The sequence below is a fragment of the Manis pentadactyla genome, chromosome X, assembly GCF_030020395.1.
Source record: "Manis pentadactyla isolate mManPen7 chromosome X, mManPen7.hap1, whole genome shotgun sequence".
NCBI classification, from domain to species: domain Eukaryota; kingdom Metazoa; phylum Chordata; class Mammalia; order Pholidota; family Manidae; genus Manis; species Manis pentadactyla.
This window is the reverse complement of record NC_080038.1, coordinates 142,751,335-142,764,773: the sequence shown is the minus strand read 5'-3', so window position 1 is coordinate 142,764,773 and position 13,439 is coordinate 142,751,335. Positions and strand designations below refer to the sequence as shown.

Below are 13,439 nucleotides of genomic sequence, written 5' to 3'. Positions count from 1 at the left end.
TCCTCATGGAGAGGTCCAGTCACATGATGGCAATCCTGCCTTACGCCCCATCTGCAACCTCTTGAACCCAAGCCAGAATCCCCCCATTAAACTGTTGCGCAATTCCTAGAACTCAGAAACTGTTTAATATTTATTTTTTTGAACAAAAAAAGGTATTAGCTATTGCTGCTTAACAAATTACCCTAACTAATACAATACCAAATGTTGGCAAAGTGTACAGTGAAGTTGGCATTCTTATATTCTGCTGATAGTACACTGGCTCAGGCTTTAAATTAAGCTCATACTCTTTAATATTAAATTTATAAAAATCTACCCTAATACGTAAAACAGAAAAATAGAAAAGCATTATACAGCAAGCTGTTCATTGTAATTTTATTTATAGTAGCCCCAAATTTGATTCAACCTGAATGCCCCAAACTAGAGAAATAAAATAGATACACATGAATAATCTTAAAAATCACTTAAAAAATTAGGTATGATTATGAAATAAGCTGTTATCCATATTATAAAGTTATGTGTAAAAGAATAGAGAGTATTATTAGGAGCACCCTAAGTTCATTTTTCAAACATGCATTAAAATGTTAAGTTTTTATGTTCACTATTTTCTTATCTTTTTCTATTATCACTTAATTTATAATAAGCATAGTTCTTGTTAGAAATAAAAATAAGGGATTTGATAAACAAGATTATGAAAAAATACACTTCAACCAAGCAATACCAATTACATGAGTGCAGTATTACTGAGTCCTTCCCAAAAATGCTAAAAAAAAATCTCTTAAGAAAAACTTGTTCATGACTAGCATTCTTGATATACTTACCCAAAAGAAAATTTTCTGGCTTCCAAATAGATCTGCCTGATTAATTCTCGAGTTGGTGCTACAATAATACACTCGGGTTCCTGCAGCTCTTTAGAACGACCGGCAGTTATTCCAGCACTCATCATATGAGCCAAAATTGGCAAGAGAAACGCCGCCTAGAAGTTAAATCGCATAATTTACAAATTTCTAATGCATCGTCCTTCTCCCTTTATCCTTCTACTTATTCCTCCTGCCCTATGGCCTTTAGGTTTTTCTTCCATCTTGCTGGTAAATTTAAGATTAGAGAGCAAAACAACTTGGGTTTTTAACACATAGGTCTTTATGCAGTTATACAATACAAGACGTTAGGTAAGTATTTTTTAGTTCTTAGGTTTAAAAAGCAGATCCATGAATTCTAAATACATCAACTCCATTAACTTATTTATAGAGGGAAAAGAAGGTATAACTTAAGGAAATTACTGCACTTAGCAGTTATTCTGAATGAATCCTTTTGGGATAGTAACACAATCATTACTCAGAATGCATGACGAGGTGGCCCACAAGAAGAACAAAAACTGGGAAATCATTCATTTGGACTGTTACCACATCACCCTTATTGAAGTTTGTCTGGCAAGAGAAATTTAGTGCTACAGTTTTCCTTAAGCTAATATGACGCTAAAGTCTACCTCTAAAACAATGTTTAAGTCACATATTAGCTGCTATATTACACAACTCACCTATTTTCCCTTCAACTCTACTGTGGAGGCCGATTAAGACTAAAATAGTATGAACCACAACTCTATGATCTGGAAATGACAGTCTCTATTACTCATCTCATGGAACCTTATGTTTAGTAGACAAATGCCACAGATTAGTCCTAAAACCTACCTGGTTTCATCAGAGTTCTTTCAGATAGCATAAACTGAGAGTACTCTTATATTATCCTTATGTTATTTATATATACACACACACATATACATATATAATGTTATATATTATTCTTCATACTAAGGACCAGGTACAACAAGTATGGCTATTTATCATTCTTTGGACTCCAAAACTGTATCAACTGTATTACATAAATCACTTTCTTCCTCTGTTTTATAACTTCTGGTGCTTCGACCCTCAACTATTTTGTTTCAGATACACTACCATGAGCCAGAAGGAGCTGAACACACTTAGAAACAGACTAAACATCTATGAACTGCAACGTTACTCTAGAAATAGTTCAAAAGTTTTTTTTCAGGAGTACACAAACCCCAATAAAACCAGAAATCAGGAGCAAAAACACGATTATTTACGACAATTCACTGAAACTATGTACAAAGCTTCTATCCAATAAAAGATAGTCAAGCTACTTGGGAGGAACCAAAGTTCGAAACATTCAATAGTTTGAATATGGGGCAGGACACATGTGGCAAAATGACTTACAGTCTTTCCAGACCCTGTTTGCGCACAAGCTATCAAATCTCGTCCTGCTAGGATAATAGGAATACTGTATTTCTGCACAGGAGTAAGCTTAGTATAACCAGCTTTGGCAATGTTGTCATTCAGTGTCTGACAGAGATTAGCTTCTTTAAAAGTCTAAAAAAAAAAAGCAGTGATTAAATTCCATACATCATAAACATATTCCATCTGAATTAGTTTCAGGATTTTGCTAATTACACTTTACACACTAAAGTTACTTTATCAACAGGCCCTCACTCAAAAGTAATACCCAGAGCCTGTGTATTATTACTTGGTAGAATTAAGGAGTGTTCCCTATGGACAGTGGATCTAAAAGCACTTTTTTCTGCCCGCTTAGAACCTGTGAGATACAAATAACTCTGATCAGTGACGATCACTCATTAACAACAGGGGACTGTAGGCTCTCGCACTTAGAAAATCAGTCCCCTAGGACATACTTTGTCACATACTCAGAAATCCTAGGAAATTTAAATAAAGTTCTCATCCTGGTTTGGGGAGGTAGGGATGTACCTTCTCTTTCAACATAGCAATTAATTCTACTGTAGATGGTAGACATGGCTCTAACTTTCCAAGCTGTCATTAGATACTAAAGATGACATTTTTGTATTCTTTAATATTAACTTAAAGTACCATATGTCTGAAAACCAAAGTTTGCTACAGAGTCAATTCAGAAATAATTATTACACTGACCAGAATCGGTGGTGGTGCATTGGGTCCGGATACGTCTACAAGAATACAATCGTATTTGCCAAAGTTTCTCCCTGGTTGATAATGTGCAAAGATGGAGTCCTCATCCTCAGGTGGAGGAGGTGGTATATAGGTTACTTTTGGTCCTCGGAATTTAAATAAAAAACAATATACATTATAAGAACGAGAAGAAAAGTAAGAGGAAAAACAAAAACCTGACAAAGTCCAATTTTTATCACAGTAGAACTTCCCTTGCTTAAAGTTTTTACTTAAAATTTAAAAAAGTTAACTCTGCCTTTATGTATTCTGCATAGAAAATAATTTTCATAATACAAAATCATATATACTGTATTTTCTTTATTCCTTACATCAAATCAAATAACTATCTCACCAGAAAGGACATACTGCTTTCATACAAGAATTTATACATATGGGTATACCTCAGTTTTTAACATTTGCACAGTCTCCCATTTTATGGTTATATTAATTAAACAGTTATTTACTGATGAATTATAGGCGATTTTCAGGTTTTACTTATTATAAATGGGAGCTTCAGTGAATACCCCTCATACATGTATTGAGCAAATACATGTACAGTATGTCATTCCTCTACTGCAATTGCTGGATTGAAGAGAGTTAAATAACTCTCAAAAGCAGGCTGTGAATACGTACACTCCGCAGAGTGTATAGAAGCAGTAACAGCTACCTTTAACTTCAAAAATTAAACTTGGATTACAGTAAGTTTGATCACTTAAAGGTAAACCAAGTGAGAACGCACCTCGTCGACTTCCTCCGCTACCTCTGCTTTGGTAAGTGCCACCGTGACCTGTAAAGCATTGTTTTGCAGAATATTAAGAGAAAACACAGCTCCTCCCCAAGCACATAAACCATATAGCTATTTCTCTTCAAATACTGAGTAATTACTCAGGATTCCTAGTCCCTTCATCCACCCATCTCTTAATTCTACATTTGACTTAAACCTTTTCCTCATTTGAATGTTTTGTTTAAAGACTTCCTTTTTCAGAGCAATTTCAGGCTCACAGAAAACTCGAGGCAGAGGTACAAAACTTTCCCATATACCTCCTGCCCCAACACCTGCACAGCCTCCTCCACTACCAACATCCCCCGCCATGGTAGTCCGCTGGCTAGAACTGATGACCCTACGCTCACCACGCATCATCACCCAGAGTCCATCGTTTACATTAGGTCTTCCTCTTGGTATTGTACATTCTGTGGATGTGGGCAAATTTATGATGGCATGCATCTGTCATTATGGTACCATACAAAGTATTTTCACTGCCCTAAGTCTCCATGCTCCACCCATTCATCCCTCCCCTGGCGACCTCTGATTTTTTTTACCCTTCTCCATTGTTGTGGCTTTTCCAGAATGTCATATAGTTGGAGTTATACTGCCTGTAGCCTTTTCAGATTGGCTTCTTTCACTTAGTAATATGAAATAAAGGTTCCTCCATATCTCTTCACAGCTTGATAGCTCATATCTTTTTAATGCTGAGTAATATTCTATTATTTGGATGAATCACACTTTATCCACGTTTGTACACATTTCATCAATTGTTTGTTTTTTCGTTGTGTCCTCAAAATCCCTTTGTTTGAAACCAGCGCAAACCTCATTTTCCTTCCTCCAATTAAAATTATGATTTATACCCCAAATTAACTGGTAGAAAGAACAGAACAGTGTACAAATTATGCAACAGAGGCAAATTTGTTCATGTGTTTTTGCCTACAGATACAAAAAGGAGAGAAAATCAGGAGCCAATCTAATATACTTAAATATATTTTAGGCTTACTAATCCTAGAGCTAAAAGCATATACAAATGATTAATATTCAGTAATAAATTCAATTTCTCATCTGCACCACTTAATGCTGATCTTCTAGAAACAGAAAGGCCACCAGTGCGTTGTGTCCCCTCATCTTGTTCATATTCACTATCTAGATTCATAAACAGTAAAATTAGATTATGTTACTTTTGCAAAGTTTTTAAATAATAAAGAGAAGAAATCAAGTTGTGGTATCTGAAGTTAAATATTCAGGGTAAAATAGTGTAATTAAAAGAAGTCACAATGAGTATTTTTCTAAGTACTGCACAAACAATTTCACCACAAATTATTTTCTTCAATTTCAAATTCCTTCCTCAGTATTTTTACTTCATTAACATTATTTTATAAGAGACGTTAGGCCCAATGCTATGTCAAAATATGACAAAAGCCAAAGTTAAATCACCTCCCAAAGGTAGCACTATTACTGCCCCAAAAACTTCACATTGTGTCAACTCACTCATTTTTCTCCAGAGCCGAACCCCTCACTCCCACTGTTGCCAAATCAAACCTTACCAGTTCCGAACAGTGACCCTTCAGATCCCTAGTTTTTAGAAGTGAAAATTCACCAATCGGCTACACATATATTAAATCATTATTATAAATTAAGTTTTAGCTTTCAAACTCTCTGATCTGCCCTCCTCTCTTAAGAGATACATGCAATCCAACAGTGACTTCTGAAGACAATACCTTAAGCTCCAAGGGATGATGGCTGTAGGAATTTAAGGTAGAAAGCCATACTGGTACAGGAAGGTATATTGCGGGGTAGAGCCTTGGAGAAGGCCACCTATTTATAAAGTCAGCCATCATTATCAAGATTCTAAAACAACAGTATGTAACATTGAAGAACTGCGTCCCACAAACTTCTAATAATATTCCAACTTATTATCTATGCAATTACATTATGTATCTAAAAAATAATATATACAATGTAGGTGATTATGTACTAGCCACTGTGTTAAAGTATTCTCAATAGTCCTCATTACAGCCTTACGTGAAAGGTATCATTTTTTATTATTTCTTTCTTATCAAATGAAGCACACCATTTGCAATAATCTACTTTCTTGGACTTCCTAGACCAAATCTTCCACGGCAACCTCGGAAACTACCTCTTCTGGATGACCCTGAAGCTTCTGAATCATTTCCACCTTGAAAGCATGTAATATTAAAACACACATACAAGAATAGTACAGAACAACAAGGAAATCTTGGGGACATGACGGCCAAATTTAATTTAAGCCTTGCCTAATTCAATGATTTTAGGTAAACATTTTAAAGCATTAACAGATAGTTACTAAAAATAAATGTTCAACTTTTCTAACATAAATACGTATGGATACAATTTTTAAAACCCACTGCTTGCTTTGGGAATTAAAACTAAAAATGACTAAAAGGAAAAAGTGTCACTTGTAAAACACTGCAAGTTGCCACATCTGCACCATTAACAGGATTTCCGCAACCTACAGAGGGATTAAATAAATCTAGGCTCACGTTTGTTCCCTCTAGAAAATAGTACACATCTCATTCAAAGCACAGACATGGAGATGCACACACAAAGTCTGATTTCCTTTATAAACATATTTTTCATTCAACTGAATACAAAAAAAATGAGTAGAAACAGTGAAACAGTTCAAGTGAAATCTCATCCCATCTGGATGGAACAACATCAATTCAAAACCAAAAAGCCAACCAGCAGGAAATAAAGTTATTGAGATTATTTAGTTTATGAACTTGCAACAATCTACATGTAAAGAAACTGATCGATCAATAAAGGCAAAAATTCTACATGCTGTTTCTTGATATTAGATTATATACACTAGTAAAGCCTGTTTATAAAATGAAGCAGAATGAATTCAAAGTAGATTCATGATACTTACACATATTTTACCTAAACATTACAGAGCACCCCTCAATGTAGGAATAATTTATCAATATTTATACCTAATTTTTATTCTAAATTATTTATTTGCGTATGCTTATTTTTTAAGAAACCTTGCCAGGTTTTTATCTTTTTTCAAGAAAGAGTTTATTTTTCGATTTTTTTTAAGATTACAAAATACTTAAATATATATATATATATTTTTTTTAGTTTAAAATACAAAATGAAAACCCATGGACCCACCACCCAATTTAAAACTAAAATGTTCCCAACACTTTTGCAGTCGTCGTCTTTTTGCTCTATCGTGGTTCCTTCCAAACCCTTGAGCACCTCCCCATCACATAACCAATATCCTAAATTGGTTTTCACTTCCTTGCTCTTATTTTTACCAATTATGTACATTTTTTATACAGCATATTGTTTTGTGTTTTAGCTTTATATGATGGAATCATACAGAACAGTCTCCAGTTGCCTCTTTTATTCAACTGTTTCTGTTCTTGTGTGAAAGGTCCTTCATTCACTGTTACTGCTAAATAACATTCCACTATATCTATTCCATTCGTGTCTCTTATTTTCACTTGCTTCTGAGTTTTCTTCCTTTATTTATTTATTATTAAGGTATCATTGATATACACTCTTCAGAAGGTTTCACATAAGCATCACTGTGTTTACTATATTCACCCATATAGTCAAGTCCTCCACACACCCCAATGCAGTCAGTGTCCATCAGGGTAGGAAGATGCCACAGAATCACTACTTGTCTTCTCTGTGCTACACTGTCTTCGCATGACACCCGAACATCATGTGAGCCAGTCATAATGCCCCTCAATTCGCTTCTCCCTCCCTCAACACCCACCCTCCCCTCCCCTCCCCTTCCTTTGGTAATAGCTAGCCCCTTCTTGGAGTCTGTGAGTCTGCTGCTGTTTTGTTCCTTCAGTTTTTCTTTGTTCTTATACTCCACAGATGAGTGAAATCATTTGGTACTTGTCCTTCTCCGCCTGGCTTATTTCACTGAGCATAATACCCTCTAGCTCCATCCACGTTGTTGCAAATGGTAGGATTTGTTTGCTTCTTATAGCTGAATAATATTGAAGTCTATTTTGTCTGATACTAGTACTGCAACACCTGCTTTTTTCTCCCTATTGTTTGCATGAAATATCTTTTTCCGTCCCTTGACTTTTAGTCTGTGCATGTCTTTGGGTTTAAGGTGAGTCTCTTGTAAGCAGCATATAGATGGGTCTTGTTTTTTATCCATTTAGTGACTCTATGTCTTTGATTGGTGCATTCAGTCCATTTACATTTAGGGTGATTATCGATAGGTATGTACTTATTGCCATTTCCTGCTTTAGATTCATGGTTACCAAAGGTTCCAGGTTACTTTCCTTACTATCAAAGAGTCTAACTTAACTCACTTAGTATGCTGTTACAAACACAATCTAAAAGTTCTTTTCCATTTCTCCCTTTTCTTCCTCCTTCATTCTTTATATATTAGGCATCACATTCTGTACTTTTTGTCTATCCCTTGATTGACTTTGAGGATAGTTACTTTAATTTTGCATTTGCTTCGTAATTAGCTGTTCTACTTTCTTCACTGTGGTTTTATTACCTCTGGTGACAGCTATTCAACCCTAGGAACACTTCCATCTATAGCATTCCCTCCAAAATAGACTGCAGAGATGGTTTGTGGGAGGTAAATTCTCTCAGCTTTTCCTTATCTGGAAATTGTTTAATCCATCCTTCAAATTTAAATGATAATCTTGACAGATAAAGTAATCTTGGTTCCAGGCCCTTCTGCTTCATGGCATTAAATACATCATGCCACTCCCTTCTGGCCTGTAAGGTTTCTGCTGAGAAGTCTGATGTTAGCCTGATGGGTTATCCTTTGCATGTGATCTTATTTCTCTCTCTGGCTGCTTTTAGCACTCTGTCCTTATATCCTTGATCTTTCCCATTTTAATTACTATGTGTCTTGGTGTTGTCTTCCTCGGGTCCCTTGTGTTGGGAAATCTGTGGATCTCCATGGCCTGAGAGACTGTGTCGTTCCCCAGATTGGGCAAGTTTTCAGCAACTACCTCCTCAAAGACACTTTCTATCCCTTTCTCTCTCTCTTCTTCTTCTTCTTCTGGTATCCCTATAATGCGAATATTGTTCCACTTGGATTGGTCACACAGTTCTCTGAATATTCTTTCATTCTTAGAGATCCTTTTTTCTCTCTGTGCCTCATTTACTGTCTCCTCCACCGTATCCAACCTGCTTTTAATACCCTCCATCGTGCTCTGCAATGATTGGATCTCTGACCTGAATTCATTCCTGAGTTCTTGGATGTCTTTCCTTACCTCCATTAGAATGTTGATGATTTTTATTTTGAACTCCCTTTCAGGAAGAGTCACGAGGTCCATATCATTTAAATCTTTCTCTGGAGTTGTATTAGTAATTTTACTCTGGACAAGGTTCCTTTGGTGGTTCATGTTTGCATATGGCGCCCTCTAGTGCCCAGAAGCTCTATTCTGGAGCTGCTCAGCCCCTGAAGCAATGTCGGGGGTCGCAGGGGGGTGCTACTGGTGCCTGGGGGGAGGGAAGAGCTGTTCCCTGCCTCCGGGCTGCTGTGCCTGTCTCCATTGCCTGAGCCAGTGGGCCGGGCACACAGGTATAAGTTTTTGTCCCAGAGCAGCCGGCTATGGATCCCTGCTTTCCACAAGCGGCCGGCATCCCAGTCTCCCCAGGAACTCTGCCTGTATTAACTTTCCAACCCGGTAGTCAGGCGAGTCTCATGAAAGCACCATGAAATGTAGGTTTGTGCTCCCAGAGCAGATCTCTGGAGCTAGGTATTCAGCAGTCCCAAGCCTTCCACTCCCTCTGTGCTCCATTTCTCTTCCTCCCGCCGGTGAGCTGGGGTGGGGGAAGGGCTCGGGTCCCGCGGAGCCACAGCTCTGGTATGTTACCCTGTTTGGTGAGGTCTGCTCTTTTCTCCAGGTGTGTGCAGTCTGGCGCCGTCCTCTTTCCTGTTGCTCTCTCAGGATTAGTTGCGCCAATTAAATTTTCTAATTGTATCCAGTTTTAGGAGGAAGCCTCTGTCTCTCCTCTCATGCAGCCATCTTTAATCCAATCTAGCTGAATAATATTGAATTGTGTATATGTACCACCTCTTTTACCCATTCATCTACTGATGGACACTTCCACATTTTGGCTATTGTAAATAGTGTTGTGATAAACATACGGGTGTATATGACTTTTTGAATCTGGGATCTTGTTTTCTTCAGGTAAATTCCTAGGAGTGGAATTCCTGAGTCAAACGGTACTTCCTGAGTCAAAATGGAACTTCCACATTACTTTCCACAATGGTTGGATTAATTGAAGTCAGGGAGCATAATTCCCCCAGCTTTATTCCTTCTCTTCACGATTCCTTTGGCTATTCAAAGAGTCTTTTGTGGTTCCATATGAATTTTAGACCTATTTGTCCTAGTTCACTAAAAGAACACCATTGTTATTTTGATAGGGATTACATTGAATCTGTACATTGCTTTAGGAAGGATGGCCATTTTGACAATATTACTTTTTCCTATCTATGAACATGGGATGGATTTCCATTTATTGGTGTCTTCTTTCTCTTGAGTGTCTTCAGGGTATAGGCCTTTCACTTCCTTGGTTAGGTTTATTCCTAGGTATTTTATTCTTTTGGATGCAATTGTGAGTGGAATTGTTTTCCTGATTTCTTTCTGCTAATTCATGATTAGTATATAGGAACGCAACAGACTTACGTGTATTAATTTTGTATCCTACAACTTTGCTGAATTCAGCTATTAGTTCTAGCAGTTTTGGGGTGGATTCTTCAGGTTTTCTATGTACAATGCCATGTCATCTGCAAACAATGATAGTTTAACCTCCTCCTTATCAATCTGCATGCCTTTAATTTCTTTGTGCTGTCTGATTGCTATGGCTAGGACCTCCAGTACTATGTTAAATAAAAGTGGAAAGAGTGGCCATCCTTGTCTTCCTGATCTTCAAGGAAAAGCTTTCAGCTGCTCACTGTTAGGTATGTTGGTGGTGGGTTTTTCATATACAGTCTTTATTATGTTGAGGTACTTGCCCTCTATACCCATTTTGTTGAGATTTTTTATCGTGATTGCATGTTGAATTTTGTCTAATGCTTTTTCAGCATCTATGGAGATGATCATGTGGTTTTTGTCCTTTTTGTTGATGTGGTGTATGATGTTGATGGGTTTTCTAATATTGTACCACCCTTGCATCCCTGGAATAAATCCTACTTGATCATGATGGATTTTTGAATTCAGTTTGCTAATATTTTGTTGAGCATTTCTGCATCTATGTTCATCAGGGATATTGGTCTTTAATTTTCTTTTTCTGTAGTGTCTTTGCTTGGTTTTGGTCTTAAGAGTGATGCTGGCCTCATAGAAAGAGTTTGGAAGTATTCCCACCTCTTCTACTTTTTGGTAAACTTGAAGGAGGATGGGTATTAGGTCTTCACTACATGTTTGATAAAATTCAGCAGTGAAGCCATCTGGTTCAAGGAAATTCTTCTTAGCTAGATTTTGATTACCGATTCAATTTTGTTACTGGTAATTGATCCTTTCAGATTTTCTGTTTCTTCCTGGGTCAGTCTTGCAAGGTTGTATTTTTCCATAAAGTTGTCCATTTCTGCTAGGTCATTCAATTTTTTAGCATACAATTATTCATAATATTCTCTAATAATTCTTTGTATTCTGTGGTGTCCATAGTGATTTTTCCTTTCTCATTTCTGATTCTGTTTATGTGTGTAGATGCTCTTTTTTTCTTGATAAGTCTGGCCAAGGGTTTATCTATTTTGTTTATTTTCTCGAAGAACCAGCTCCTGCTTTCATTGATCCTTTCTCTTTTATTCTTCTCAATTTTATTTATTTCTGCTTTGATCGTTCTTATGTCTCTCCTTGTACTGACTTTCAGCCTCATTTGTTCTTCTTTCTCTAGATTCATTTATTGTCAATTTAGACTGTTCATTTTGGACTGTTCTTTCTTGAGGTAAGTATGCATTACAATATACTTCCCTCATAGTATGGCCTTCACTGCATCCCACAGATTTTGTGGGATTGATTTACTGTTTTCCTTTGTTTCCATATATTGCTCGATCTGTTTTAATTTGGTTATTGATCCATTGATTATTTAGGAGCATGTGGTTAAGCCTCCATGTTTCTGTGGGCTTTTTTGTTTTCTTTGCATAATTTACTTCTAGTTTCATACCTTTGTGATCTGAGTAGCTGGTTGGTACAATTTCAATTTTTTAAAATTTACTGATGCTCTTTTTGTGGCCTAGTATATGATCTATTCTTGAAAAGGTTCCACATGCACTTGAGAAGAATGTGTATTCTACTGCTTTTGTTTTGAGTGTTCTGTAGATGTCTGCTAGGTCCATCTGTTCCAATGTGTTGTTCAGTACCTCTGTCAACTTAATTTCTTCCTGTTTGATATGTTCTTTGGAGTGAGTGGTGTGTTGAAGTCTCCGAAAATGAATGCATTGCTTTCTATTTACCCCTTTCATTCTGTTAGCATTTGTTTCACATATGTAGGTGCTCCTGTGTTGGCTGCATAGATATTTATAATGGTTATATCTTGTTGGACTGACCCCTTTATCATTATGTAATGTCCTTCTTTGTCTTGTTACTTTCTTTGTTTTCAAGTCTATTTTGTCTGATACAAGTACTGCAATACCTGCTTTTTTCTCCATATTATTTGCATGAGATATTTTTTTCCATCACTTCACTTTAAGTCTGTGTGTCTTTGGGTTTGAAGTGAGTCTCTTGTAGGCAGCATATGGATGGGTCTTGCTTTTTTTTATCCATTCTGTAACTGTATGTCTTTTGACTGGTCCATTCAGTACATTTACATTTAGGATGATTATTGATAGATATGTACCTATTGCCTTTGCAGGCTTTAGATCTGTGGCTACCAAACGTTCAAGGGCCGCTTCTTTACTATCTAACAGCCTAACTTAACTTAGTATGCTATTTCAAACACAATCCAAAGGGTTTTTTTGTCCTCCCTTCTTTTTCTTTCTCCTACACTCTTTATATATTAGCTGTCATATTCTGTACTCTTTCTGTATACCTTGACTTTGTGGGTAGCTGAGTTTTGCATTTGGTTAGGAATTAATTGGCCTACTTCCTTTACTGTGGTCTTATTTTCTCTGCTGACAGCTATTTAGCCTTAGGAGCACTTCAATCTATAGCAGTCCCTTTAAAATACACTGTAGAGATGTTTTGTGAGAGGTAAATTCCCTCAACTTTTGCTTTTCTGGGAATTGTTTAATCCCTCCTTCAAATTTAAATGATAATCTTGCTGGGTAGAGTATTCTTGGTTCGAGGTCCTTCTGTTTCACTGTATTGAATATATCATGCCACTCCCTTCTAGCCTGTAAGGTTTCTGCTGGGAAGTCTTATGATAGCCTGATGGGTTTTCCTTTGCAGGTGGCCTTTTTTCTCTCTCTGGCTGTTTTTAGTAGTCTGTCCTTATCCTTGACCTTTGCCACTTTAATTATTATGTCTTGGTGTTGTCTTCCTTGGGTCCCCTGTGTTGGGAGATCTGTGTACCTCCATGGCCTGAGAGACTATTTCCTTTGCCAGACTGGGGACGTTTTCAGCAATTATTTCTTCAAATACACTTTCTATCTCTTTTTCTCTATCTTCTTCTGGTACCCTTATAATGCATATTTGTTCCGTTTGGATTGGTCACAGAGTTCTCAGTATTATTTCATTCCTAGAGATCCTTTTTTCCCTCTGCCT

At 36.9% G+C, this 13,439-nt stretch overlaps 1 protein-coding gene across 1 annotated transcript in view; it reads right to left on the bottom strand.

The window, feature by feature from the left end:
- LOC118923998 (ATP-dependent RNA helicase DDX4-like) overlaps positions 1-13,439 on the bottom strand; it is a 78,610-nt gene that overhangs the window by 23,470 nt on the left and 41,701 nt on the right. The window contains exons 4-7 of the mRNA XM_057495665.1: positions 3,730-3,777; positions 2,955-3,097; positions 2,229-2,381; positions 819-973 (exon numbers count right to left, since the gene is read on the bottom strand). Coding sequence (XP_057351648.1) covers positions 819-973; positions 2,229-2,381; positions 2,955-3,097; positions 3,730-3,777 — 499 coding nt within the window. The remainder of the gene's footprint in view (positions 1-818; positions 974-2,228; positions 2,382-2,954; positions 3,098-3,729; positions 3,778-13,439) is intronic.